Below are 25,163 nucleotides of genomic sequence, written 5' to 3' on the forward strand. Positions count from 1 at the left end.
AGGCTTGTGGAGAAAAACAGTGAGTTTATGAGGAATAAGCCAGATGAGTGGAATTAGCAGGATTGTCCTGCAAGAGAGCTAACACAGGCTTGAGGGCCTGAATGTCCCTCTCCTCTGCTGTACTATTCCAGCATTGTACTAAACCTCTGTTGTATCATTGATCTGATCTTGTTGCTCTAGCCCAGGGCACCGAGACCTATTCTGGCTTCCCTAAAGCTGTCCTGAATAAGAATAGTTAACTCAGCACAGGCTTAAGTTTCCTGACCAGCAGCTGCTGATCCCATCACTGAGAAATCTTAGCACAAGGGTTAATAACCAGCACCTTCCTCAACACATGCAATTGTGTATACTGTACACACACACACACACACACACACACGCACACACACACACACACACTCACGTGGTGCGCGGGAAACAAGTGAAGCGGCTGATATTTAGTCCAAACTGCACAGAATGATGAATTGTGCCCTATGACCCATCAACCTCTTGCTGAGCTGAAGTCTCTTTCTGACGCCTGCACTGGTCTCTTTGTAATGCGTCAGTGGGCAGATCGCAGACTCAGTTCACCACCCACAGCATACTGTCATGTCTATAGGAACAAAGAACGGTGAGTGAGCAAGCATATGCGTTCACGGTGAAGTCGGGTGACTTCATTGTGGCTCACTTTTCAGAGGCACGCTGCTGCCAGTAACTGGCACTGATTTCTAGACTAGGACAAGTGTGCCATCTGAAGAAATGCCCTGAACTTGTGAGCCTTAGTTTAGTCTTCGACCCTTGGCACGCCATTCCTGAAGGGCCAAGCAGTACCATCTTAATAAGGAATTCTGATCAAACATTTATCTACTAACAGGAGTAGACCAGAGCATATTATAAATAGTGAGAAACTGGATTCAGTGGAGGTCCAAAGAGACCCAAGGGTCCAAACTGAGAGATCAATGGACTGGATTGAGCTTACCTGTTGATCAGAGGAGACTGCTGGTCCATGGCTCAGCTCATCTAAGACTAAATGTAATGAAACCAAAAATGGAAGTTGGAGATGAAGTGGACTCACCACTGAGCCCAGTAGCTGGTGTACTGGAGAGAGGGATGGATCCACATACATCAGATCATCAGATTACACCAGGACTAGTTGGAGTAAGGACCATAACCATATTCATTTCAATAGGTTTGCCAAACGTGTTAAAAGAGCTAAGCAGTTGACTTATTTAACTTTATTTAGTTGACTTTATTTTAATGTTTTTTTAATTATTTGCTAGCATTTTGTGTTTTTATTTAAATTTATCTTTATTTTTTGCGTGTGTGTGTTTTTTTTATCTTTCAAGATTACTTATTCTATTCATACAGAGAAATTTGAAAACAGCTCCAAAAGGCTGGAATGGTGGGTCAGCTCCACCAGTGGAGCAGGTTATTGTGGGTGAATGTCAAGTTTGGTTAGTGGATGAATCCAGAATAACTTCAAACCCTCAGCCATGGCTACTTTGGTAGCAGAGTAGAAATGTTGAATATTTTTAAAATGGTGAAAGGCTGGAAAGGGTTAATGTTCAAAGTGATCCAAGTGTCCTAACATGCAAGTTACTGAAAGCCAACATGGAGTTGCAACAGGTAGCTATAAAGGCAAATGCTGGCCTTTATTCCAGAGGATTTGAGTACCAGAATAAGGATGAGTTACTACAATTATACAGGAACTTGGTGAAACCACACCTGAGCATTGTGTACAATTTTTGTCCTGGAACCTAAAAAAAAGATACTTGCTTTAGAGGGAAAATTCATCAGACTGGTTCCTGGGATGGCAGTTCTGCTATATGACGAGAAATTGAGTAGGCTAGGCCTCTATTCTCCAGAGAGAAGAGTAAGAGGTAACTTGATTGAAACATGTAAGACTATTGGAGGATTTGACAGGTTAGATACAAGGGGATGTGGGTCTAGAACTAGGAGTCACAGTCCCAAAATGAGGCTAGGCAATTTAAGATTAAAATGAGGTGAAATTTCTTACCTCAGAGGGTGGTGAATCTTTGGAATTCAGAGGGTTGTGGATTCAGGGAATCAAGGAATATATGGATAGGTAGGGCAAGAAAATGGTATTGAAACAGAAGATCAATCATGATCTTGTTGAATGACAGAGCAGCCTTGAGGAACTAAGTGACTTACTTATGCTCCTGTTGCTCATGCCCCATTGAAATAACACAGGCGCAAGAAACAAAAGGGCTATTGGAATCATGGCCTTTGTGTTTAGGGAACTGGTGTACTAGGGAATGGAAGTTATGCTGCAATGTAGAAAGCCCTGGTTAGACCACACCTGAAGCACTGTGGGCAATTCTGGTCACCACATCTTAGAAAGGGAGAGATTATCCTTGGAGGGAACACAGCATAGATTTACCAGAATTATACTTGGACTCTGAATGCTACTTGAACAGTTTACATAAACTGAGTTGTTCTCCACAGAATTTATAAACTTAAGGCATGATTAGATCTAGGTTTTCAAGAATGTGAAGTTAGAGAAGAGAGAAATAATTTCTGCTATTTGTGAAATCTGGGAGCAAGTCTAAAAATTAGAGCCAGATTTTCAGGAGTGAACTTTGGAAACACATCAAAGACCAAATCTCAGAATTCTCTCTCTAAATGGCAAATGATGCCAAATCAACTATTAATTCTATATCTGAGGTAGATACTTATTTTTAAACAACAGAATTAAAGGATAAGGAAGAAAGATAGTGACATAAAGGTTAAGTTAGCAGATTAGTTATCCAGAGGCCTACGCTTACAGAGAGCCAAGCTCTCTGCAAAATTTAAATTCCATTGCCACTGCAAAATTTAAATTCCATTAATAATCTGACATTTGAAAACAAACCGTAACCATGAGTAATGATGACCACAGAACTACTGGAATCCTGTCCATCATTACCAGCCTGGCCTTTTTGTGACTCCAGCCACTCATGGGCAATAAATGCTGGCCTTTACAGTGAAGCTGACATCCTGATGAATAAATTAAATTGAGTTAGGTCACAGACCAGCTATAAAGGGCTGAATGTCCTCCTGCACTCTGTTAGTCATTGCTATTATTTAACCGCCAGCTTCCTGCTCTCTCCGCAACCTTTGCTTGCTCTATTTTATCAATGGCACTGCCTCATGTCTCCTCAGAATTTCCTTCCTCTCAATTCTTTCCAAAATCTTGAAAATTATAATTTAATCATATTTTACCCTCCCTGATTCCGGGAACTCGCTGTATTCTTTTATCACAGTCCTGAACAGATTTTAATCATTCATTGATGAACAATTTGAAAATATTATACTCCCTTCCAACATATGTTCGTTACAGGAGGGATATACAGTAATGTCAGTTTGCGTCTGGGATCGACTCTGGAGAAATGTGGGCTTTGTCAGAAATAAAGTGTGATTCCATCAACTGAATCACTATTGATTTTAGCTAATTATATTGCAATGTTGTCCTTATAATAATCCACTTTCTGTCATTTGGAATAAAGAGTTCCAAATCTCTACAAGCCTCTGCACGTCAGACTGTTAGGAAACAATCCTGAAAACTTAACTCTTGTATTTAGATTGTATCCCCTAGTTCCAGGTTGAGAAGTAGAGTTTCTCTCCATCTACCCCATCACTCTAACTTAATCTATTCAATCGAATAATTACAAATAATCTAAAAGCAAAGAAATGCAGATGTGAGAAATCTCATATAAAAACAGAAAATGCTAGAAATACTAGATATAATGATTGATGGCATTCCAGGTACAGTGTCCCAGTATTAATGCTCCGATAATGCTCTCTTGGTGGTTTAGGACCAATTATAGTGCCCAAATAATGGCAACGTTATAATGTTGCCCTGAATCCTGTCCCACTAATACATTTACAATATTAATGCCTTAGCGTTACTAGAACAGTATTAATGCTCAAGTAAAACTGCCACATTAGCAGAGCTGAAATAACACTGTCCTCATATTATTGTTCCAGTGATAAAATGGACAATAATGCACCAATAATGTGCACAGTGCCTGTTATAAAGCTTCAGTGTGAATACTCCAAAACGAAACCCCTGTATTAATGTCCTTGTACTAAACTATATCTTAGTGTTCAAGCATCAATAACATCCACTGAGTGTTAACACTCAAGTAATAATATGCTAGTATTGCTTTGGCAAGAATTTCCAAGTACTGACACTCCAGTTATGCCTCTGAACTAATACTCAAGTAGCACTGCCCAAAATTAACACCGATTTTGGGCAGTACTACTTGATCATCCCAGTTTTAATGCCCTGTATCAGCACCTGAGTAACAATGTGCTGGTCCAAATATTAAGATTGCAGTGGTGATCAATTATAAATTTCCCAGTATTAAAGCATTAGTATTAATGGGCTATATTAATACCTCCCTAATTAATGAGATTGTATTAATACCCAAGTAGTAATACCCAGTCCCAATGATGTCAAGAAACATTTGATTGCAAAGCCTGTGTGACCAACTGGTGACCAGACAATATCCCATCTGTAACAATGAAGACCTGTACTCCTGAACAAGTTGCCGCTCTAGCCAAGTTGTTGCAGTACAGTCACAATAATGGCATCAACCTCTCCATCATCACCAAAGTGATCGAAGTATCAACAGTAGCACTTAGTCATCATAATCTCTTGTTGATGCCCAGTTTGGACTTTGCCAAGGTAACTCAGCTCCAGACCTCATCACAACCTTGGTCCAAACATGGACCAACATCTGTATTCCAGAGTTGAGGTGACAATAATTATCCTTGACACAAGGGCAGCTTTTGACCATATGTGGCATCAAAGAACTCTGGTAAAATTGAAGTCAATGGGCATCAATGGGAAAATACAACAACATTTGGAGTGATACATCACACAAAGGAAGATGGTTGCTGATTATCGATCATCCCTGCCCCAGGACATAGCAGTGAGGAACTCCTACAGTTACTTGTCACTTATCAGCCCAGGCCTAAGCATCTTCAGCTGCTTCATCAATGACCTTTTTTCCATCACAAAGTTAGAAGTGGGGATGTTCACTGATTATTGCATGATGATTGCATAATGTTCAATTCCACCACCAACAGCTCAGCAGATGAGCCATGTAGCAAATCCTTGACAACATTCAGGCCTGGGCTGATAAGTGGCAAGTAACATTCATGCCACTAAAATGCCAGCCAAAGAGCATTTCCAACAAGAGAGAATCTAAACACCTACCCATGATATTCAATGGCATTGCCATCCTCAAGTCCTCAAACATAAATATCTTGGAGTTCACCGTTGACCAGAAACTCAACTGAACCAGCCACATACATACAGTGGGTAATCTGCATCAAGTGACTCATCTCCTGATACCTTAAACCTGTTCAACTATCAACAAGACAGAAACAGTATTGAATACCCACTGCATGCCTGGATGAGTGTAGCTCCAACTGTCAAGAAGCTCAGTATCATCCAAGACAAAACAGCACACGTGATTGATACCGTGTCCATCACTACTAGTGCACAGTGGATGCAGTGCGTATTATCTAAAATATACTACAGTTTTCTCATTACTAGTGCATCCTGACCACACTCCCTGAACTAGTACTACATTTTCTCATTAATACTGTGCCATTGCAACCTTAATAATGGGGCATTAGTATTGAGGAAACTCTTAGAATAGTACCACTGAGTCAATTACTATGGTATTAATGCTGGGTGAATTTACAGGTGCACAGACACACTGCAGCTGGTATATTAATACAGACATTAATACAGAGGAATATATACTGGAAGATTAATGCTGAGGTGTTAATACTGAGGTTGTACAACAGATAGACTGCCTCTGCAGCATTAATATTGGAGCTTTAGTAGCAGGACTGTGGCACTGCAACATTAATACTGGGGTACTCACCTACGCATCCTGACAGCACTCCCTAAACCCATGACCTCTACCACCAAGAAGGACCAGGTTAAGTAGGTGCACGGGAACACCATTACCTGCAGGTTTCCATCCAAGTCACACACCATCCTGACTTGGAAATATATTCTCAATCCTTCATCATCATGGGGTCTAAATCCTGGAGCTCCCTACCGAACAGCACAGTGGGCGTACCTTCACCAGAAGGACTGCAATGGTTCAACAAGGTAGCTCACCAACACCTTCTCAAAGGCAATAAGAGGTGGATAATAAATGCTGGCCTTGCCAGTGACACCTAGATCCTGAAAAATGAATAAATCAAAGAATAATGTACCGTAGTTGATGATGCACTGATTCAGTATCATTACTAGTACCCCAGTATTAATGTTGCAGTACCACAGTCCTGCTGCTAAAGCTCCAATATTAATGTTGCAGAGGCAGTCTATCTGTTGTACAACCTCGGTATTAACACCTCAGCTTCAATCTTCCACTATATATTCCTCTGTATTAATGCCTGTATTAATATACCAGCTACAGTGTACCTGTGCACCTGTAAATTCACCCAGCATTAATACCATAGTAATAATGACTCAGTGGTACTATACTAAGAATTTCCTTAATAGTAATGTCCCATTAAGGTTGCAACGGCACAGTATTAATTAGAAAACGTAGTATTAGTGCTCCAATATTAAAGATGCGGTATTAAACCCTGAGTATTGATGCCCCTATTATTAAACTGCCAGTGTTTAAAGCTCCAGTATTAATACCACAGTATTAAAGCCGCCGTATCGTTGACCCCATTTTAATACTCCAGGATTATTGCTACAATATTAATGCTCCATCCTACCCCATTATCCCCGTATCGATGCCCCCTGTATTAATGCTCCCAGCACAGTATTAATGCTCGCTCTGTCACTCCCGTCTCTCCCTGACGTCAGCCTCCTACCGCAGCCCCGGGCTCTGCTGCGGACTCGCCGTCACTTTGAGCCCGAACAATGGCAGCAACTGCCGGCGTCCGCGCCGCTCTCCTCCTCCTCCTCCTCTCGGCCGCCGCCTCCTGCAGCCCCGCCGCTCCCGATCCCTTAGACAGCCTGGTCGGGGACACGGCTCGGTGCCAGAGCCTTTGCCGCAGCACCTTCCCGCTGGCCGGGCGGTCCAGGGTAAGGCAGCTTTGACTTGCACTGCAGCCGACTCTCCCCGGCTCCATCCTTGAGCTCGGCTGCACGAACGGGGGAGGGGAGGGGAGGGGAGGGGAGGGGGGAGGTGAGAGAGTGAAAGGGATGGAGAAAAACAGGAGATGGAAGGAGGAGAAGAAGGGAATGAGGAAGATGGGGATGGAAGGAGAGGGGAGAGAGAGGGAAGGGGAAGGAGGGAGAGGAGGAAGGGGAGAGGGGAGAGAGAGGGAAGGAGGGGGAAGGGGAGAGGGGACAAGAGAGGGAAGGAGGGGGAAGGGGAGAGGGGACAAGAGAGGGAAGGGGAAGGAGGGAGAGGGGGAAGGGGAGAGGGGAGAGAGAGGGAAGGGGAAGGAGGGAGAGGGGGAAGGGGAGAGGGGACAGAGAGGGAAGGGGAAGGAGGGAGAGGAGGAAGGGGAGAGGGGACAGAGAGGGAAGGGGAAGGAGGGAGAGGGGGAAGGGGAGAGGGGACAGAGAGGGAAGGAGGGAGAGGGGGAAGGGGAGAGGGGACAGAGAGGGAAGGGGCTGGAGAAAGAGAGGACAGGGGGGAAGGGGATCGAGGGGACAGACGGGAAATGGAGAGAAGGGGTGCGGGAGACAAAAGAGTGGGAAACGCTAAAGAGATAGGACACAAATCTAGGAGAGGGATGGAGGGAAGAAGTGGAAGAATGGATGGAAAGGGAGACTGAGAAATGGGTAAGGTGGCAAGGGAATGGGAATGAAGGGAAGAGAAGGAAAGGCATGGGAAAGAATAGGATGGGTTGAAAGGTGGGCCAAGAGGAACACGGGTAGGAAAGCACAGCGGGCAGAAGGGTCTCGGACAGGAGGGAGGTAGGGCGAAGGGTAGGGAGGGAGAAATGCCTTTGCTGGATTATGGTCCTTGTTTTGCAAACAATTATCAGACACAAATAAAAATGGAACAGATTTATTACAGAACTGCAGTCTGCAGCAAATTTCCCAGTGAATCCTGGTGTCTGTGTGTACCAGTCAGCAGGGAAGGTGAGTGAGTCGGCAAAACAGTTGATCTTGGAGCAACTTTAATGTGATTTCCAATAAATGCTAGGCAGAGGGAAAGCTGCTTTCTGATTAATCTTTGCACACAGAGCTTTGGTATATTTGCACTGAGAAACTGGTTACTGCGGCACACATCCTATTGTGTGGATGACAGATTGAAGTGGGTGTAATGTACCAGTTTCCCATCTGCTCCCAAACACTGGCGGATGAGGAAGGAGCCGACATTGATTCTCTCTGTGCAGTTTATCTGACTCGCAGAAGGAAATTAATGTCCCGATTTTATCCAAACATTGGAGCAAGATTGGGAGGCTGAATTCTGTAAGATCTCTTCAAGGGAAGCTAGTAATTCATGTGACATATGTAATTTTGTCTTATCTGCGAATTGTTCACACTTTCTTGCCTGGAGTAGTGAGTGCTTTGGCAGCACTGTGATATTGGCCTGTACATACCTCTGGTTCAAACCCAAATTCTACAGAGAAAGCTGATACTAGCTGGGTTGGGAGTCAATAGCGTGAACAATGGCTTCAGTAGAAAGGCAGGGAAGTTTAGCCAGTGTACCACTTGACTGTTACCCACACATGTCTGGTGCACATAATATCCATGTAGATACAGTAGTTAATGAGCACAAACTGAGCTTTGAAGCCTATATCCCAATGAGAGTCAGTGTCTGACGGACCTATGTCCCAGTGAGGTTTCTGTGGGACCCAGACCCCAGTGAATATCAGTTTCTGTGGGACCCATATCCCAGAGAAAATTAATGTCTGCATGACCCATACTTCAATGAGAGTGAGTGCCAGGGGAACTTGTATTCCACTGAGAGTCGTTGTCTGTGGACCCATACACCAGTAAGTTTATACTGGGACTTTTACCCAGTAAGTCACAGAGACATACAGCACAGAGACAGGCCCTTTGGCCCACCATGTCCATGCCAACCCATCCATACTATTCCCTAGAGTTGTAGAGCAATACAGCACGGATACAGGCCCTTCAGCCCAACCAGTCCATGCTGACCAAGGTGCCCACCCAGCTAGTCCCAATATACTGCATTTGGCCCATATCCCTCTAAGCCCTGCCCCTCTATGTACCTTCTTAAATAATACTATTGTATCTGCTTCAACCACTTCCTCTGGCAGCTCACTCCATCTACTCACCACCCTCTTAAGAAAAAGTTGCCCCTCAGGTCCCTTTTAAATCTTGCCCCCTCACCCTAAACCTGTGCCCCCTAGTTTTGGACTCCTCTACCCTGGGGAAAAGACTGTTACCATTCACCTTATCCATGCCTCTCATAATTTTAAACACTACTATAATATAATCTGTATGATTGGTTACTAATTGGCAACATTGAACACATTTCCCTTTCGCAACTGACAGACATAGATCTGGAGTGTAGTAAATGCAACCCCACTATTTAAGAAAGGAGGGAAGGAGTAAAAAAAAAACAAACTACCAACCTGACTGACTGACAATAATTGTTGGGAAAATGATGGGATGTGTAATAAAGGATGTGATGTCAAGATACTTGGAAAATAGTATGACTGAGCAGAGTTAACATGAAATTATGAAAGGCAAATCATGTTTGATTAATGTATTGGAATTCTTTGAGGATGTAGCTAGGAGAGTAGATGAAAGGAAACCAGTGGGTGTGGTATATTTGGATTTTCTAAAGACTTTCAATAAAGTGCCACATAGGAGTTCGCTGAACAAATTTAGAGCACTTAGAATTGAGGGTAATAAACTGGCCTGGATTGTGAGGTAGTTTGTGAATAGTGAACAAAGAGAAGGAATAAAAGTTAGTGTTGATGGGAACCTGTGCTCCAGCCCCTTCAAGAGAAGGTGAATATAAAAATGTTTTTGTCCAGGTGGACATTGTTACCCAATATGTGCTAGCCACAGGTGTTTGTCAGATGATAAAAAAAATGCTAGTTGTTAGATTAACTGGCCACTGTAAATTACCCTTTGTGTGTGTGGGTGTCAGGTGAATCAGGGTGAAGTTGATGGGCATGTGAGAGAGAATAGGTTACAGAGAAATAAGTGGGGGAAATGGATTTGGTAGGATTGTTCTGAGACCTGGCATAATCACAGTGGGCCCAATAGTCTTCTATGTTATCTTCATATTTTCATATATTCTTGTATGAAGAACACGTGAGATATTCTTGTTGAAATTTTCAACTTGTGCCAGCCAGTGCTGTGTATCATTCTTTGTTTTGTTCATGAGTTTACAATGTAAAACTATTGCCTCTCCACAAAGTTGAGAAGAATTGTGTTTGAGACACCCACATGCGTGCTATTTGTTGACTGTTGCCTGTTTTTATTTTCCATGCAGGAGGCAACACTGATTGCCTGTCAGCGAGGGTGCCGTCTTCTTTCTATCTGCCAGTTTGTGGATGGAATCAGTGGTTTGAACAGCACCAGAGCTGAGTGTGAGGCAGGTGAGGATTAGTGTCATTTTATCCCAGAATTCAAGGGAATTCCAGATTCCCACTACATTCCATGAAAATAAGTGTTTACCAACATCACTCCAGGATGGCCTGGCTCGAATTTTAAGGTTCTTCTCCCTTGTTTCCCCACCTCACTAAAGGAAATGGTTTCTTTCCATTTGCTTCTTCATTAATCCTTATCTTTCAATCAGGTCACCTCTTAATCTTCACTTTTCAAGGGAATTGGTGGCTCGAGCATCTGAAATCAGTTTCTGAAAAAATCCGGAGATGAGAAGGAGGCCTCCTTAAAGATGAAATTGTCAGACTGTCAAAAAAGCCAGTGGCTTGCAGCTGCTCTTTGAGGCAGGAAAATTGCCAGCCTTACCTGGTCTGTGCTGAATGTGATGGCAATCTCACACCAATATGATCATTCTTAATTCTCACTTAAGAATCAAAAGTACACATCTGGTTTGATTCAAGACAGTGGCAATCCAGCATTGCCATCCTCGCTCTCCGTGGTACTAGCAGATAGAATCATAAAGATACAGCACTGGAGGCCATTCAGCCCATCGTGCTGTTGTGAGTTCTCTAAAAGACTCTTGGATTATCCATCCTCACCACAATCCTATGCATTTATCCTCTTCAGTAATTTTGTCTAATTCCCATTATAGCTAGCTCCATCTCAATGCCATTCGTTTCATGAAAATAAAACCTCAGCTCTTTTCTGGTTCTTTTTCCAACCACTTTAAATCTGTGTTCTCTAGTGACTGACCCTTCTACCACTGGAAATATAGTGGTTAAGTTCCTGGACTAGCAGTTGGAGTCCTGAACCATTGACATGAGTTCAAATCCTACCTCAGCAGCTGGGGAATTTAAATCCAAGTAATTAAGTCTGAAATGAAAGCCAGTTTCAATACCAATAATCATGAAGCTATCATTTTGTTGTCAAAACCATCTGGTTTTCCTTCAGGGAATGAAGTCTGCCATCCTCACTAGGTCTGGCCTATATGTGTCTCCAGCCCATCAATGTGGTTCACTCTCGAACAGCCTCCTTGGTTCAGGGTTAATTAGGGATACTGGCATTGCCAGTGATGTCCACATCCCATGACAAAATAAATTATCAAAACTCCTCACCATTTTAAATACTATTAAATCTCCTCCTATCCTTTGCTACACGTAGGGGAACAACGTAGTTTCTCTTGCCTTGCAAGAGATCTGAAGGCCCCCATCTACTGGAGAATTTAAGTCAATCTCTACACCATCGCCAAGGCCTTGACATCCTTCTACAGAGGGGGCCCAGAAATGGATGCAGTGTTTCAACTGAGGCAAGGTTATAGAAAATAGGATTGCATTCCTTTGAATTCAGGTTAAGGGGTGATTTGAAGTTTTCAAAACAATGAGAGCTGATGGTTTCTCTCTGCCCACCTTATCAGCTCGTTGAGGACTAGGAGTGGGGTAGTGAGATAAGATCTAAGAATTAGAGAGGAGCTTCCCAGGAGTGAAATTCAGAAACACCTCTACCTGCACAGACTGGTGGAAATTTGGAATGTTCCCATGAATTGCTATTGATACCGGGTCAGTGGTTAATTTTAAATCTGAGATTGATAGTTTTTTGTCAACAAAGAGATCAAGGAAAATGGAGGAAAGGCAGTGGGTGAGGTTAGGTCATGGATCAGACATGATCGTGATGAATGGTGAAATGGGTTCTGGAGTTAGTCTTCCTCCTCTTGTCTAGTCTAACTTACTCACCTTCACACTCTACTCCTCTGTTTATAGAGGGTTTTGGTGGGGAAAGAGAGAAAATGGAGGGAAGAAGGAATCTTTTTCTTCTTGAAGTGAGAGTGGTATGTGTACTTGTGATTGCAGCATGCCTGGAGGCATACAGTCAGACAGAGGAACAGTATGGCTGCAACACTGGCTGCAGGGAGCAGTTCCTAGAAGTGGAGCAGAGACAGAAACAGGTAACATCTCATGCCGGCTGCAACATCTCATTACCTGTTTCTCTGTAGCTGTAACACTTTATTCTACATTCTGTTATTGTTTTCTCTTGTACTACCTTAATGCACTGATGTGATGAAATGATTTGTATGGACGGTATGCAAGACAAGTTTTTCACTGTACCTCGGTACATGTGACAACAATAAACCAATTTACCAATTTTACAGATTTAAAATCAGCATGTTGGAAAGTGTGAGGCATGAAGCAGGTGAGACCACATTCACTGTATGCAAATACAAGGGAATCATGGACAGACAGGCAGCTGGGGAGAAGCCTATTGTCTTTACTTGAACTACAGACACAAGTTTTGGAGGACTTCAGAAATCATTTCATGGGCAGTAATATAGATACCTTGACAGCCAATTTACACCAAACAAAATCCCATAAACAGCAATGTGTAAATTGTGTGGAATATTTCATATCCACTTAAGTGGGTAAACATCTGGTCCTCTATTCTGTCACGCAGTCGGTTATTCTTCATAACTGAGGTTTGACAGCAGGTAGTGGCAAAGTGTACAACTATAGGATCCTTCACTGCCAGTTTTGACTCCGTCTTCTACAGATGTGTGTGTTCCTCGATGCTGCATTGGGAGCTTGGTCTTGTTTATTGGCTGGAATGGGACTTGAATCTCATGTTCTGAGTTCTTGCCTTTTCGAAGGACATTGGAAGCTATTTCATTCCTACTTCCATTTGCTTTCATCAGTGGGGAGATTGGCTGTGGCACTTGTTGGCTTGTCAAGGCTCTGAGTTATTGCCATCCTTCAGCAGCAGTGGAACTGGGAGACAACATCGGTCATGAGGCTGCCTGCTTAATAGAAAGTTCAGTTGCATGTCTTGAACGATGCAGATCCGTTAATTGGATTTACCCCATGGAGTTCATGGATGGTTCTCTGCTCCAAGTGGCCCAGGACTTCCAGCGTTTTAACCTGGGAAACTTCTCTACTCCCCCAGGGATAGTTTTCTTCTCCTTCCACCAATTGCCCTGTGTACTAATAAGGTGTAAGGTAGCTTAGTGGGAAGCACTCTCTGAATGAGGGGGAAATGAATCAATGTTCCTGCTGCAAACCCAATGAGTGTGTCCACAGAGACTGAATGAGTACTTCGTTGGTGATGCCCCTTCAGTTGTATAGCAAGCGCTTGCTGGCACAGATGTGATGAGTCAAGTAGCCTTCTGTTGTGTCATAAAATCCAGTGATAGGTATAATAGTTTGAATGACCTCCTTTTCTGTCACCCAGGTGTCATTCTTCATGGTTGAGGTTCGACAGCAAATAGTGGCAAAATGTACAGCTATGGGATGCATCACTGCCTCTTTTGACTCCAATTTATGTTGGTACTGCTTGTTTGGAGTAAAACTCTGTATCTCTCGCAGCTCCTGACAATTACCCCTGAAGTCCCCTCATTCGCACTCTTTGACTACGTGTCCAACCTGTGCAGTGATTTTGTCAACTCAGCCCAGAGTTTCATCTCCTCCACCTGGACCTTCTACCTGCAGGCTGATGATGGCAAGGTTGTGGTGTTCCAGGTAATGTAAACCCTGCCACACAAACCATAAATCTCCACAGCAAGCTGATACACCCAAACCCCACAACTAACCAATCCATAAACCCCAAACCCTACAGCTAACCAACCCACCATCCCCTAAACCCCACAACAAACCAACCCACTGTCCCTCAAACCCCACAACTAACCAACCCATAAACCCCAAACCCTACAGCTAACCAACCCACCATTACCCAAACTCCACAACTAACCAACCCATAAACCCCACAACTAACCAACCCACTGTTCCCCCAAATCCCACAGCTAATTAACCCATAAACCGCAAACCCCATAGTTCAGGTATTGGTGCCTTCGATGCCTTTCCCTCCACCCTTCTTCCACCAGGCCCCATTGTGCCCTTTCTTGCATCTACTCTGACTACCAACCATGCCCCCAATACCCACCCTGAAACCTTTCGACCAACACTCTCCCCATCTCCAACACCATACCTTCTGCCAGTACCTTCCTTGTCTCTGAAACCCTCCCTGTACAGACTCCCGCCTGACATTCCATCCTCCCCCACCCTAACCCATCACCCACGCCTGACGCATTGGCCCTCTCCCACATCTCCACCTCCTACCAACATCCTCCCCCTGTCAGACCCCATCCTTTTATCTCCACCAAACTCTGCCCCTCTCCACATCCCTCCCATCCCGAGTTTAACGTTTGTTCTCCCGTTCCACTAGGCTAACCCTGAAGTAGAGTTCTCGTCCCTAGAGCTGGAGCCCTCACGTGAGGTTGAGAATTCCCAGGACTGGATCCCTGGCCACCACAAGGAGCTGGGGCCAAAGACTATTCCCAGAACACCGGAACCACAACCAGGTCAGTTGGTAAGGCAAAGGGAAAGTGTTCTCTCCCATGAGTGATGGCCAATCAGAGGACCAGGAATGTCATTCAGGGTTATAGCTTGATCAGATATGTTGCTTAGAGGGTGGAAGTATCAGCAGTTTGTGCACAGCAAGATCCTACACTCAGGCTTGTGACAGTTGGCCAGATTTGTTTGTTGGGTGAGAGCAATGTCGGTCAGGAAACCCTCTTGCTTTGTAGAACTTTATCACAGGATCTTTTACATTCACTAAAATCGACAGACAGGGCCTCAACTGATTCACATCTGAGAATTAGTGCCCTGTTGGTTCAGCTCTCCCTCTCTACCATCTGGGGAACGTCAGGCTAGATTATGAGCTAAAATTCCAGGTGTTTGTTATATGAAATGGGATTCAGGAGTAGGCCGGAATAGGACATTTTTCCAGGCTAGGATTAAGGTATGATAAAATAGGATTGAGAGCTCGCATTACCCTGCCTCTGATCCACACTGAGCCTTCCTGATCTGGGTTTGTATCAAAGAATCAAATCCTTGTAGCTTATTATGTTGTGTATATAACCGCCTCCCTAGCTCTCATGATTATCTGTAACTGGCAGGAAGCTGGTGTCCAGCAGTGTGGATCCCCTCAGAATTTTCCTTTCTGGTATCTGCAGTTTTTTGCTCTGATCAGAATCTCCCTTATTGCTTGCAGCTGTTGTCGAAAGCGTAAAGAAGGGTGCAGACAGTAGGATGATCCCAGAGCCAGTACTGAAAGAGAAGCTCACAGATCGAGAGGGCTCGCAGTCGCAGCACGACTTCTTGGGCTGCATGTCACGGTACGAGAACTTATCACTGGTCCCGACATTGCTGGAAGTCTGGCCCCAATCTAACAGCATTGTAACCACACTGCTGACAAATGCATACTGCTAGAGTGTCTATGCAACGTGAGGAGTGTGCACTTTCCTCCAACCCAACTTGCCCGATGTAGTCGCATTCATCTGACCTGGATTATTGTAGCTCCAATTCGCCTGCTGCAGGATATCCTGGCACTTTGCCATCTTGTTTGGGATATATTAGAATTAATCTGATTGGACCAAGATATCCCAGAATAGATCCTTCTGGTTCAATTATCTCTTTCCGTGAATGAAGAACATTTATTGCTCATCATTATTTACCCAAAGAGGTCTGGGAAACAAGAGATAACTGGACTGAACCTGATTGGACAGTGTGGAGCACATTGATCCCAGGATTTGTGGGGAAGCAGAGCTTGTGTTGGGGATACTGTTGGCAGACATTTGTCCAGCTCCTTTGTTAGTAGTTCTGGGGCAAGGTAGTCAGTAGTGAGACAGGGAGTAAAAGTGGCCTTTGGTTTTGCTCTTTAATGGCAAACTGGACTCAGCACAGCCGTGAGCTAGTATTTCTCTGACCTCCACCAACCAAGTTAGCTAGCTGCATTGCCAGAAGCCTAGAGGAGCAATGGAGGTATACAGCCAATGCACACCCCCTCCGCAAGCTTCCACTATTATCTAGATGGAGCAGGCATCTAATATCCATGCACAGACAATACTGACCCCAGCTATATGAATGGAGACAACATTCCTGAGTCACTTTGGAAGATTTTGTAAACCTTGTCCTTTAGCACTTAAAAATTCTCTCAAAAACATTCTACATGAACAAGAAGCAATGAGATAATCCAGTTCTTTAGTGATGTTATTCTTTGGAATAAATATTGATCAGAACACTAGGCGGGACCCTGCTGCTGTTCTTCAAAACAATGGCTGTGGAAGCTTTGGTGGAGCAGATCAGGCTTTACATTAATGACCTATCTGAACATTATCCTGCTCTGGAAATGTCGCAATCCCTTCGTGTACATTTAAAAAGTCAGTCTGGATTTTTTTTGTGCTCAGGTTCCCGAAGTGGGATTTGGACTCAGATGAGTGTGCTGCCCCCCTGAGCCATAGCTGGACAGCTCTCTACTCAAATGTGGGTGGGTTAGGAGTGTAGAATAACATAGGAGAAAGCCAATTTGACTTGCCTTTCCTTTGCTACCATAGGCGCTCCGGGCTACCCCGTTGGATCCTGGCTGGCTGCCTGGTGTTGTCGATCGTGGTCATGCTGTGGCTGAGTTGTGCAAGTTTAGTGACTGCCCCAGATCAACACGTGAAGTCACAGGTGACTTAATGTATAGTTTTACTTCACCGAAGTAGTCTAATCAGTCCATTTAACGTGCTAGTGTTTCTGCTCCACACTGGGTTCCTCTTAGCCTCTCTATCTCCCCATAATCATCGCCTTCTATTCCTTTCTTCTTCATGTATTTATTTAACTCCCAGTTAAATCCATCACTGCCATTCCCACCTCAACCTCTCCCTGTGGAAGCAAGTTCCCCATTCACCCCAATCTCTGGGTGAAGTCATCCCTCCTGAATTCCTGATTGGATTTATTAAAGATGTCTTCACTGAAAATACTGAAAATACTCAGCAGGTCAGGCAGCATCTATGGATAGAGAAACAGTTAACTTTTCAGTTCTGGGACCTTTTATCAGACCTTTCAAACATGGGCTCTGCCCACTATGGTGGAGGGGAAGCCATGGTTCAGGAAGAAGGAAGACATTTCAGAGGCATCTCTGTGGAATGTCTCATCATCGGAGCAAGGGTGACAGAGAGAGGAACTGAGAGAATGGAATGGAATCCTTAAGGGCAGGAGGCAGGGTGGGAGGAAGTGGAGTCCCACAGCTTATCTTGACTATGTGGGCTTGCAATGGAAAGTGATGAAATTCTCAAGTTCTGTATGAGTGCAGGAAGCAGCACCAATGCAGTCATCGAGGTAGCAGAGAAAGAGTCTGAGGGAATGGGTCTGAGTAGGACCAAAACAATCACTGTTCCAGGTATCCCACAAAAAGAAACATAGCTTGGGCCCATGCAAGTTCCCATAGCTACACCTTTGATTTGGAAAAAGTGAGTGGAGTTGAAGAAGAAGTTGTTCAACCAGGAGAATGAGTGTGTTGATGGGTGGTGGGGAATTGGTGGGGTCAAGGAAATTTGACCCTGTTCAAGGAACTTCTTTCTCTCTGGTCAAGGGCTCTTTCCTCTATGGTAGAGGGGAAGCCACAGTTCAGGAAGAAGGAAGACGTTTCTCTTTTCCATTGATGGAATATGGTTCTGTTGTAGCCCAGAAGTGAAAACAAGTTTTCTGCTCTCAAATACTTTTATAATTTTAAAGACCTCTCTCAGCTTATTCCTCAGTATTCTTTATAGAGACAAGGGCCTCAGATTACCCAGCCTTTGCTAATGGTAGTGACGTCTCAGTTCCGGTAGCAGTCTTGCAAGAATTTTTAGCATCTTCTCTAGTGTCACTGACCTTTTTAATAATGTGGAGTATAGTGTTGTGCACAGTGAGAAAGAACATGCCTTTTCTGGGGCAGACATCTGTGAACTGAAGCCAGCTGCTGAATTCATCTAATCTTTCTTCTTCTGGGTGAATCTTTTCCCAAATTCCACAACTCTTACTTCCGTCTTTGTGAACCAAATGTAGTGCCAACAGAAGGTCTATGAAATGGACCTCAAGATGTTTCTGGTCTAAGGGATCAATTTATGGCAAAGGTGAGGAGATAATCACTCCCAACAGCTACCTGGGAGTGTTTCATGATTAATGTAAGCTTTACTCCATAGCTAACCCATGCTTGTACTGCCCTGGAAGTATTTGATTGGAATGTATAGAAGGAAGTTTACTCCATGTGTAATCTATGTTCTCTCTGCCTTGAGAGTGTTTGGTGGGACTGTGTAGAGGGAGTTTTACTCCATATATAATTCATGCTGTATAGCTCTGGTGACATTTGATTGGAATGTATGGAGGGAACTTTCCTCCATATGTAATCCATGTTCTAATGGCCCTGGGAATGTTTGATGGGACTGTGTAGAGGGAGCTTTACTCTACCTAACCAGGGCTGTCCCTATCCTGGGAGTATTTAATGGGACAGTCCAGAGAGGGTATTGCTCTATATCTAACTTACACTGGGAATGTTTGATGGAAATTTGTCATTATTTGTCACTGTTCTGTTTCTCTGTCTCTCTCTCTCTCTCTCTCTCTGTCTCTCTCTCTCTCTATCTATCTATCTCCCTCTCTCTCTTTCTGTTATCTACTTGCAGCCTCTGAGCATCAATGGTGATCAGGAGAGTGCGGTGAAGGCCCCTTTGTATGGACTGTCCCCTGTTATTGCTGTAACAATCCAGGATCAAGAGGAGGAGGATGTGGGGCCTCTGCCTGTGAAAGTGGACCTGAGTAAAACCCTCATCTAGAACTTAATTTCCTAGCTTAATGGGACATTCTTGTCTTGCTTGCTCGAGGTGCAGTTTCAGTATTGACATGAGTATCCCCTCTTCCCCTGTTGTTAAATATATCCCGGACTGCTGGCCAGGGAGAGGATTATGCTTTTTGGAATCTAACAGAGCCATAAAAAATCTCTGGATGCCCCCCCCCCCCCCCCCCCCCCCCCCCCCCCCCCCCCCCCCCCCACACACACACACACACACACACACACACACACACACACACACACACACACACACACACACACACACACACACACACACACACACACACACACACACACTCTCTCTCTCTGAATCTCTATTTCTCTGTTCTTCTGTCAGACCCAGAGAAGGGTTTCCTTGGTTAGAGGATATTGGGCTACATTGTGACTAAACTGGGTTAGGAGTGTTGCCCAGTCATTAAACAAAAAGCTCTATACAATTGTTTCACCAGTTCTGGCATAAATTAGAAGAGATGCAGGCAAGGACTCAGTACCATTATCTTGTATAGATGTACAATCTTTCATAGATCTCCTCAGCCTTTGCTCAGAGAGGATTGCTCACAGTTGAGGGTGGGAGATAATCTCGTTGAGCCCATGATTTACCCTGCACAGAATATGGGGTAGGTCCTCCATTAGGATAGATGTCAATTTAGGAATGGCTTAATGCAGAAAGTTGGGTGGGGACATTCTTGTTTAATGTAAGGGAACAGTTGCAATCATTATCCCAGCCCCATTGAGCTCAAAACTGTACCCTTCAAATAGATACCAAGAGAGGGGTCTGAAAGCTGATCGCATTGGATGATGGAGATGATTTTTGTGTTTAGGAATATGGACAGATCCCAGAACATTAATGGATGAAGGATTAGGCCATTCAGCCCTTCATCCTTCTTTTTTGCAATGAGATTGTAGCTGATAGCTTTAAATCCACTTTGCCACCCTTACTCTCTACTTAATAGTCTTAAAGGCCACACATCAATCAGTCTCAGTTTCGAATATACTTCATGCCTGAGCATCTACACCTTATGAGAAATTTTTTGTTGTCTCTATCCCAGTTGCAGACCCTCTATTCTCAGACCCTGGTTCCAGCTTCTAGACTCTCCAGCTTCGGGAGACGGCCCCTCAGCATCTACCACATCAATACATCCCGGAATCTTAAGATTAATCTTAAGGAAGCCAGTGAGGATAAGCTGGCTCTATTTAAGGTTTGGTGTTAGGGTATACTCAGTAGAACTTCTTTGCTTTTTCAAAGCCCTCTTCACTAGACAGACCATGTCTGTCATGGGGTCAAGTTCTGCTGGTGCAGCTTGCAAGGATCACTCTTTGTGAGTCAACTTGACGTTCAACAGTGAGGCAATCACACACACATGCAGTCCTGCCTTTGCGCATTATCCAGGCCTCAGAGATTAGTGATCAGGGTCAGGATCACAGTGACCATACCCAACCACAATCCCACTCCCACCCACCCCCTCCTCCCACCCAACTGGAAGTAACAAGAACCACTGTCACCTCCCCAACCAGGCGCGGGAGTGGCACAGTGCAGTAATGGATTAGTGGAATTTCCTTTCCTTGTCCACATACATCAGGAAGAGTGCAGCACAAGAATACTATGAATATTGTGGCTGCAAGAGCAGGTCAGATGTTGGGTATCCTGTGGTGAGTGACTCACCTCCTGACACCCCAAAGGCTTTCCATCATCTACAAGATACAAGGCACCAGTGTGATGGATGAGATGAGATGACTTGCCTGATTGAGTGCAGCTCCGAGAAGCTTGACCCTATCCAGGACAAAGTGGCCTTCTTGATTGGCACCCCATCCACTACTGTAAATATTCACTCCTTGCATAAGCAGTAGCTGCAGTGTGTGCCACCTAAACAGTTATTCACCCAGTGTAATTCAACAGCACTTCCCAAACCCATGAATTCTACCACCAAGAAGGCCAGGGGCAGCAAGCACATGGGAACACCACCCCCAAGTCACTCCATAATGATTTGGAAATAAATCATGGCATCTTCGTTCCTTGGTCTAAATCCTGGAACTCTCCCCAACAGTGCTGTCAAAGTACAGACCGCCCCCGGTGATGAACAGGTTCCGTTTTTACAGATGTCCTTAAATTGATTTTGTCCATAAGTCGGAAAATATACAAAAATCACTTGATATGGTCAACATACCTCCACAGTATTGTAATGAATGGCATCAAAAGCACATAAGACTGATAAGAAAGAACAGTTCTGCAAATCGTAGGAATGCATGAATGTACATACGTCAGACTTTTGAAGTTAATATTATGGGAGCTCATTCAAATGTATGGGTATCCATAAGTTGGGTATTCGTACCCCGGGGACGGCCTGTACTTTTACCAGAAGAACTGCCGCAATATGGATAGTGTACAACAGTTGAGAAGTGTTGATGAGACCACAACAGGAGTGCTGCATATAGTTTTGGTCTCCTTATTTAAGGAAGGATGTGCAGTAAAACTCCAAAAATCCACCTTCTGGGGACGTTGGTGGTGCTGGATTTTCCGGACCCTTGGATGTTATTTCTATTAATAACTCAATATTCTTTTAGTTCACCTTTTTAAGATGTTACACAATATCATAATAAATTTTCCTGTGAACCAGGTAAGTTAAAAGGGAGTGTGGGAACCGGGGCCATGGTGAGTTGAAATGTTGCACAGAGACCAGAGCCCGGGTGAGTGGAAAGGGAATGGCAGAATGGGGCCCCAGTAGACGGAAGGGGACACGGGAACCAGGACTCCAGCAAGTTAAAAGGGAACTTTGGAACCAGGCCTCTGCGAGTTGAAAGAGAGCCAGGATCCAGGTAAGTGGAATGGGAGCATGAGAACTGGGGCAGGGAAGGGAGCAGGGAACCCTGAGTTTAGTGGGAGCATAGAAAACATCACCTGGTGAGGTAGAGGCCAAACCATCTGGATTTCTGAAAAGTCAGATAGCGGATTATATGAATTTTACTGTATGTATCTTGAAGGCAATGCAGAGAAGGATCATTAGATTGATTCCTGTGATTAAAGATAATCTTATCTGGGAAGATTAAGCAGGATGGACATTTTCTGTCCAGTATTTACAAGAATGAGGTGAATTGAGACATGTAGGCGTAAGGGGGCTCAACAGCACTGATGCTCTGTGAGGATGTTTCCCATCATTAAGGATCTAGAAATAGAGGGTAAAGTCTCAGGATAAGGAACCACCCATTTAGGACAGAGATAGCAAGGGATTTCTTCTCTCAGTTGTTTGAGGTTTTTTTTAACTGCTTCTTAATGTCCTCTGTATGGACTGTTGTGTTAACCTGCGAACTTCTGCTACTGAGTCCAGCCACGGCCTGTTGGACTGTGCTGGGTAACACATTGCAGTAAGCAAAGTTGCATTATACTGTGGGGAGAGTCCCATGCTGGGGGTGAGGGACGGTGTGGTCTCTGCCTGATGGAATGGAAGCACGGGGTTTAATTTCAGACAGAATGGAGCTGTTGCCATGAATACTGACATCCCTGTTTCCTCAGCTTCCTTCAACCCCTGGCATCAAAGAAATAAGATAAGATTAAGATTTCTTTATTATTCACATGTACATCAAAACACACAGTGAGATGCATCTTTTGCGTAGAGTGTTCTGGGGGCAGCCCGCAAGTGTCGCCACGCTTCCAACGCCAACATAGCATGCCCACAACTTCCTAACCCGTATGTCTTTGGAATGTGGGAGGAAACCAGAGCACCCGGAGGAAACCACACAGACACTGGGAGAACGTACAAACTCCTTGCAGACAGTGGCCGGAATTGAACCCAGGTCGCTGGTGCTGTAATAGCGTTATGCTAACCACTACATTACCATTTGTTCACTGATTAAACTTAGTTTCTTCGATTAAACCCCTCCTTTCCTAATACTGGCTGAGGGAAGGAGGGAAATGGGTGACCACAGGTGTCAACGTGCCCAGTGCCACCTCACCCTCAGCCCCATTCTTAAGGCGAACCTACATAGGGAAGCTGCTGGCTCCAATTTAACTCTATGAACTTCATTCTGCTCCTTGTGCAATATTCAAACTCTTTCAATAAATTAAGCAACCAGATTGGGGCCTCTAAGGAGTGATTGGGAGTAGAGACCCAAGCTGATTTTTCACCGTCCTAGCCACAAGGGTGAGAGGCCGATTGAATGACTCTATATTGCAGTCCTGTCTGAGATCCACTACCGGTTAGTGGAGAATGGGATCCTTCTGGCTTATGTATTTTTGGAGCCATACCTATTGTATGATTATGTAACCTTTCCCTCTTCTGATTAGTATTTCCTTCCTTCAATCCTCTAGCATTCCTGACTTTTTCTCCTAACCTTCTGTTTTGTAAGGGAGGGGCATGTTAAATAAAATGTTGTCAAAATTTAACATTGCACACTGGTCCTTCATTGTACCTTACCAGTTTCAAACTGAACTCTGATTTGGACGAATATCCTGGACTTGCGGACAGACAAACCCATCATTCTGCAGGACAACACTGAACTTCTCAACTAATGGCATCTTGTTACTTGATCATGGTCTGTAAGAAGCTGTTGGCAGCAGGAAATTAATGGGAAAGGTGATCAGGGAAGACATGTTTGTTGGAAGGTTTGTAATCATTCTGTCTCATTCAGGAATTCGGAAAATCACAGTTAGTCTGTGTCATCAGATGGAATTGCTGAACAAGTTATAGGGCTTGGCAACTCAGGTTAGACTTCATTCCACATGGTTTCGTCACAAAACTTCTTCATACCCACGGGCACCTGCCATTGAACATCCAAAGCACCAGCCAGCATGATAATTGGTCAGTTATGCTGGTTGCAGTACCCACAATCCCCTGAGCTCCAGAAACAATCTTGCAGTGACACCATATTCCATCCTAAGTAGGTTGTGGCCCTACTGCTGGTTGCAACTTGTGATTGAGTTTCTCACCTGGGATTGCTAGTACCCCTCTTCACCTAACCTGCAATTCCTTCAGGAAGTTATCTAGGTCCCCATTAAATGCATCAGCACTATTCTGTTCTATTTGCATCTCCTCTGATAGTGCCTACATGTAGCAAGATCTGGACATGTTCAGGCTTGGGTAACATTGGCATGTAAAATTTTCCCAGACAAATGCTAGGTAATAACTATTGCTAACAGGTGAGAATCTAAGCTCCCCCATGTTATATTAGCATCATTTAAATCGTATATTGTCAATGTCCTATTGACCAGAAACTTAACTGGACATGTTACATAAATTATGTGGCTACAAGAGCACTTTGGAGGATAGATATCCAGCGGAGAGTGACCCACAAAGTCTTTCCATCACTTAGAAGACACAGTTAAGTAATGTGATAGGATATCCTTCACCTGCATGGGTAAGTCTAGATCCAACAACACTCAAGGAGCTTGACACCATCCAGGGGGATTGGAGCCCACATGACTGCCCTACTATCTTCTGAAAATATTCACTCCCTCCACCACCAGTGCAACATAGGTGCAATGTATACCATCTATATAACTCACTAAGGCTCTTCAAAAATGCCTCACAAATCCTTAAACTCTACCACCTGGAAAGACAGGGCAGCAGATGGCAGTGGAGCACAGCTCCCTGTATTTTCTCTAAGTCATGCATCACTTAACTCGGAGGTTTATCATTGGTCCCTTCATCATCACTGGGTATATTTTTTGTTCAGTTTTGGGATCCGGGCATCACTGTCAAGGTTAGCATTTTATGACCCATCCCCAATTGTCTTTGAAAAGATGGTGGTGAGCCACTGCCCTTAACCATTGCAGTTCTTCTGGTAAAAATGCTCCCATGGTGCTGTTGGGTAGGGAACCCAAGGATTTAGATACAATGTTGATGAAATTCCAGCAACATCTGTCCATGTATGACTTGGAGTGGAACCTGTGGGTGCTGGTGTTCTCACATACCTTCTGCCATTGTCTTTCTAGTTGGTTTAGTCATGGGTTTGGGAAGTGCTGTCAGAGTAGCCTGGTCAAGTAATTAAAGGTGCATTTTGTAGGTGGTACACACTGCAGCCACTG

General features: G+C 44.2%; 1 protein-coding gene across 1 annotated transcript; it reads left to right on the plus strand.

The window, feature by feature from the left end:
* Positions 1 to 6,833: 6,833 nt before the first annotated feature.
* tmem59l (transmembrane protein 59-like) lies at positions 6,834 to 19,297 on the plus strand. Its single transcript, XM_052037841.1, has 8 exons — positions 6,834 to 7,048; positions 10,398 to 10,503; positions 12,358 to 12,452; positions 13,861 to 14,013; positions 14,717 to 14,852; positions 15,545 to 15,668; positions 16,887 to 17,004; positions 18,978 to 19,297. The coding sequence occupies exons 1-8, from the start codon at positions 6,884 to 6,886 to the stop codon at positions 19,125 to 19,127; spliced, it is 1,047 nt and encodes a 348-aa protein (XP_051893801.1). The 5' UTR covers positions 6,834 to 6,883; the 3' UTR covers positions 19,128 to 19,297.
* Positions 19,298 to 25,163: the final 5,866 nt, after the last annotated feature.

The sequence above is a fragment of the Pristis pectinata genome, chromosome 24 (genome assembly GCF_009764475.1).
Source record: "Pristis pectinata isolate sPriPec2 chromosome 24, sPriPec2.1.pri, whole genome shotgun sequence".
In the NCBI taxonomy this organism is placed as follows: domain Eukaryota; kingdom Metazoa; phylum Chordata; class Chondrichthyes; order Rhinopristiformes; family Pristidae; genus Pristis; species Pristis pectinata.

Excerpts from the sequence above, each read along its gene's own strand:
- tmem59l (XM_052037841.1), top strand. The coding sequence starts at position 6,884 with ATGGCAGCAACTGCCGGCGTCCGCGCCGCTCTCCTCCTCCTCCTCCTC. Across the intron at positions 10,504-12,357 it reads CAGAGCTGAGTGTGAGGCAG|CATGCCTGGAGGCATACAGT; the intron begins GTGAGGATTAGT and ends TTGTGATTGCAG. Across the intron at positions 17,005-18,977 it reads ATCAACACGTGAAGTCACAG|CCTCTGAGCATCAATGGTGA; the intron begins GTGACTTAATGT and ends ATCTACTTGCAG.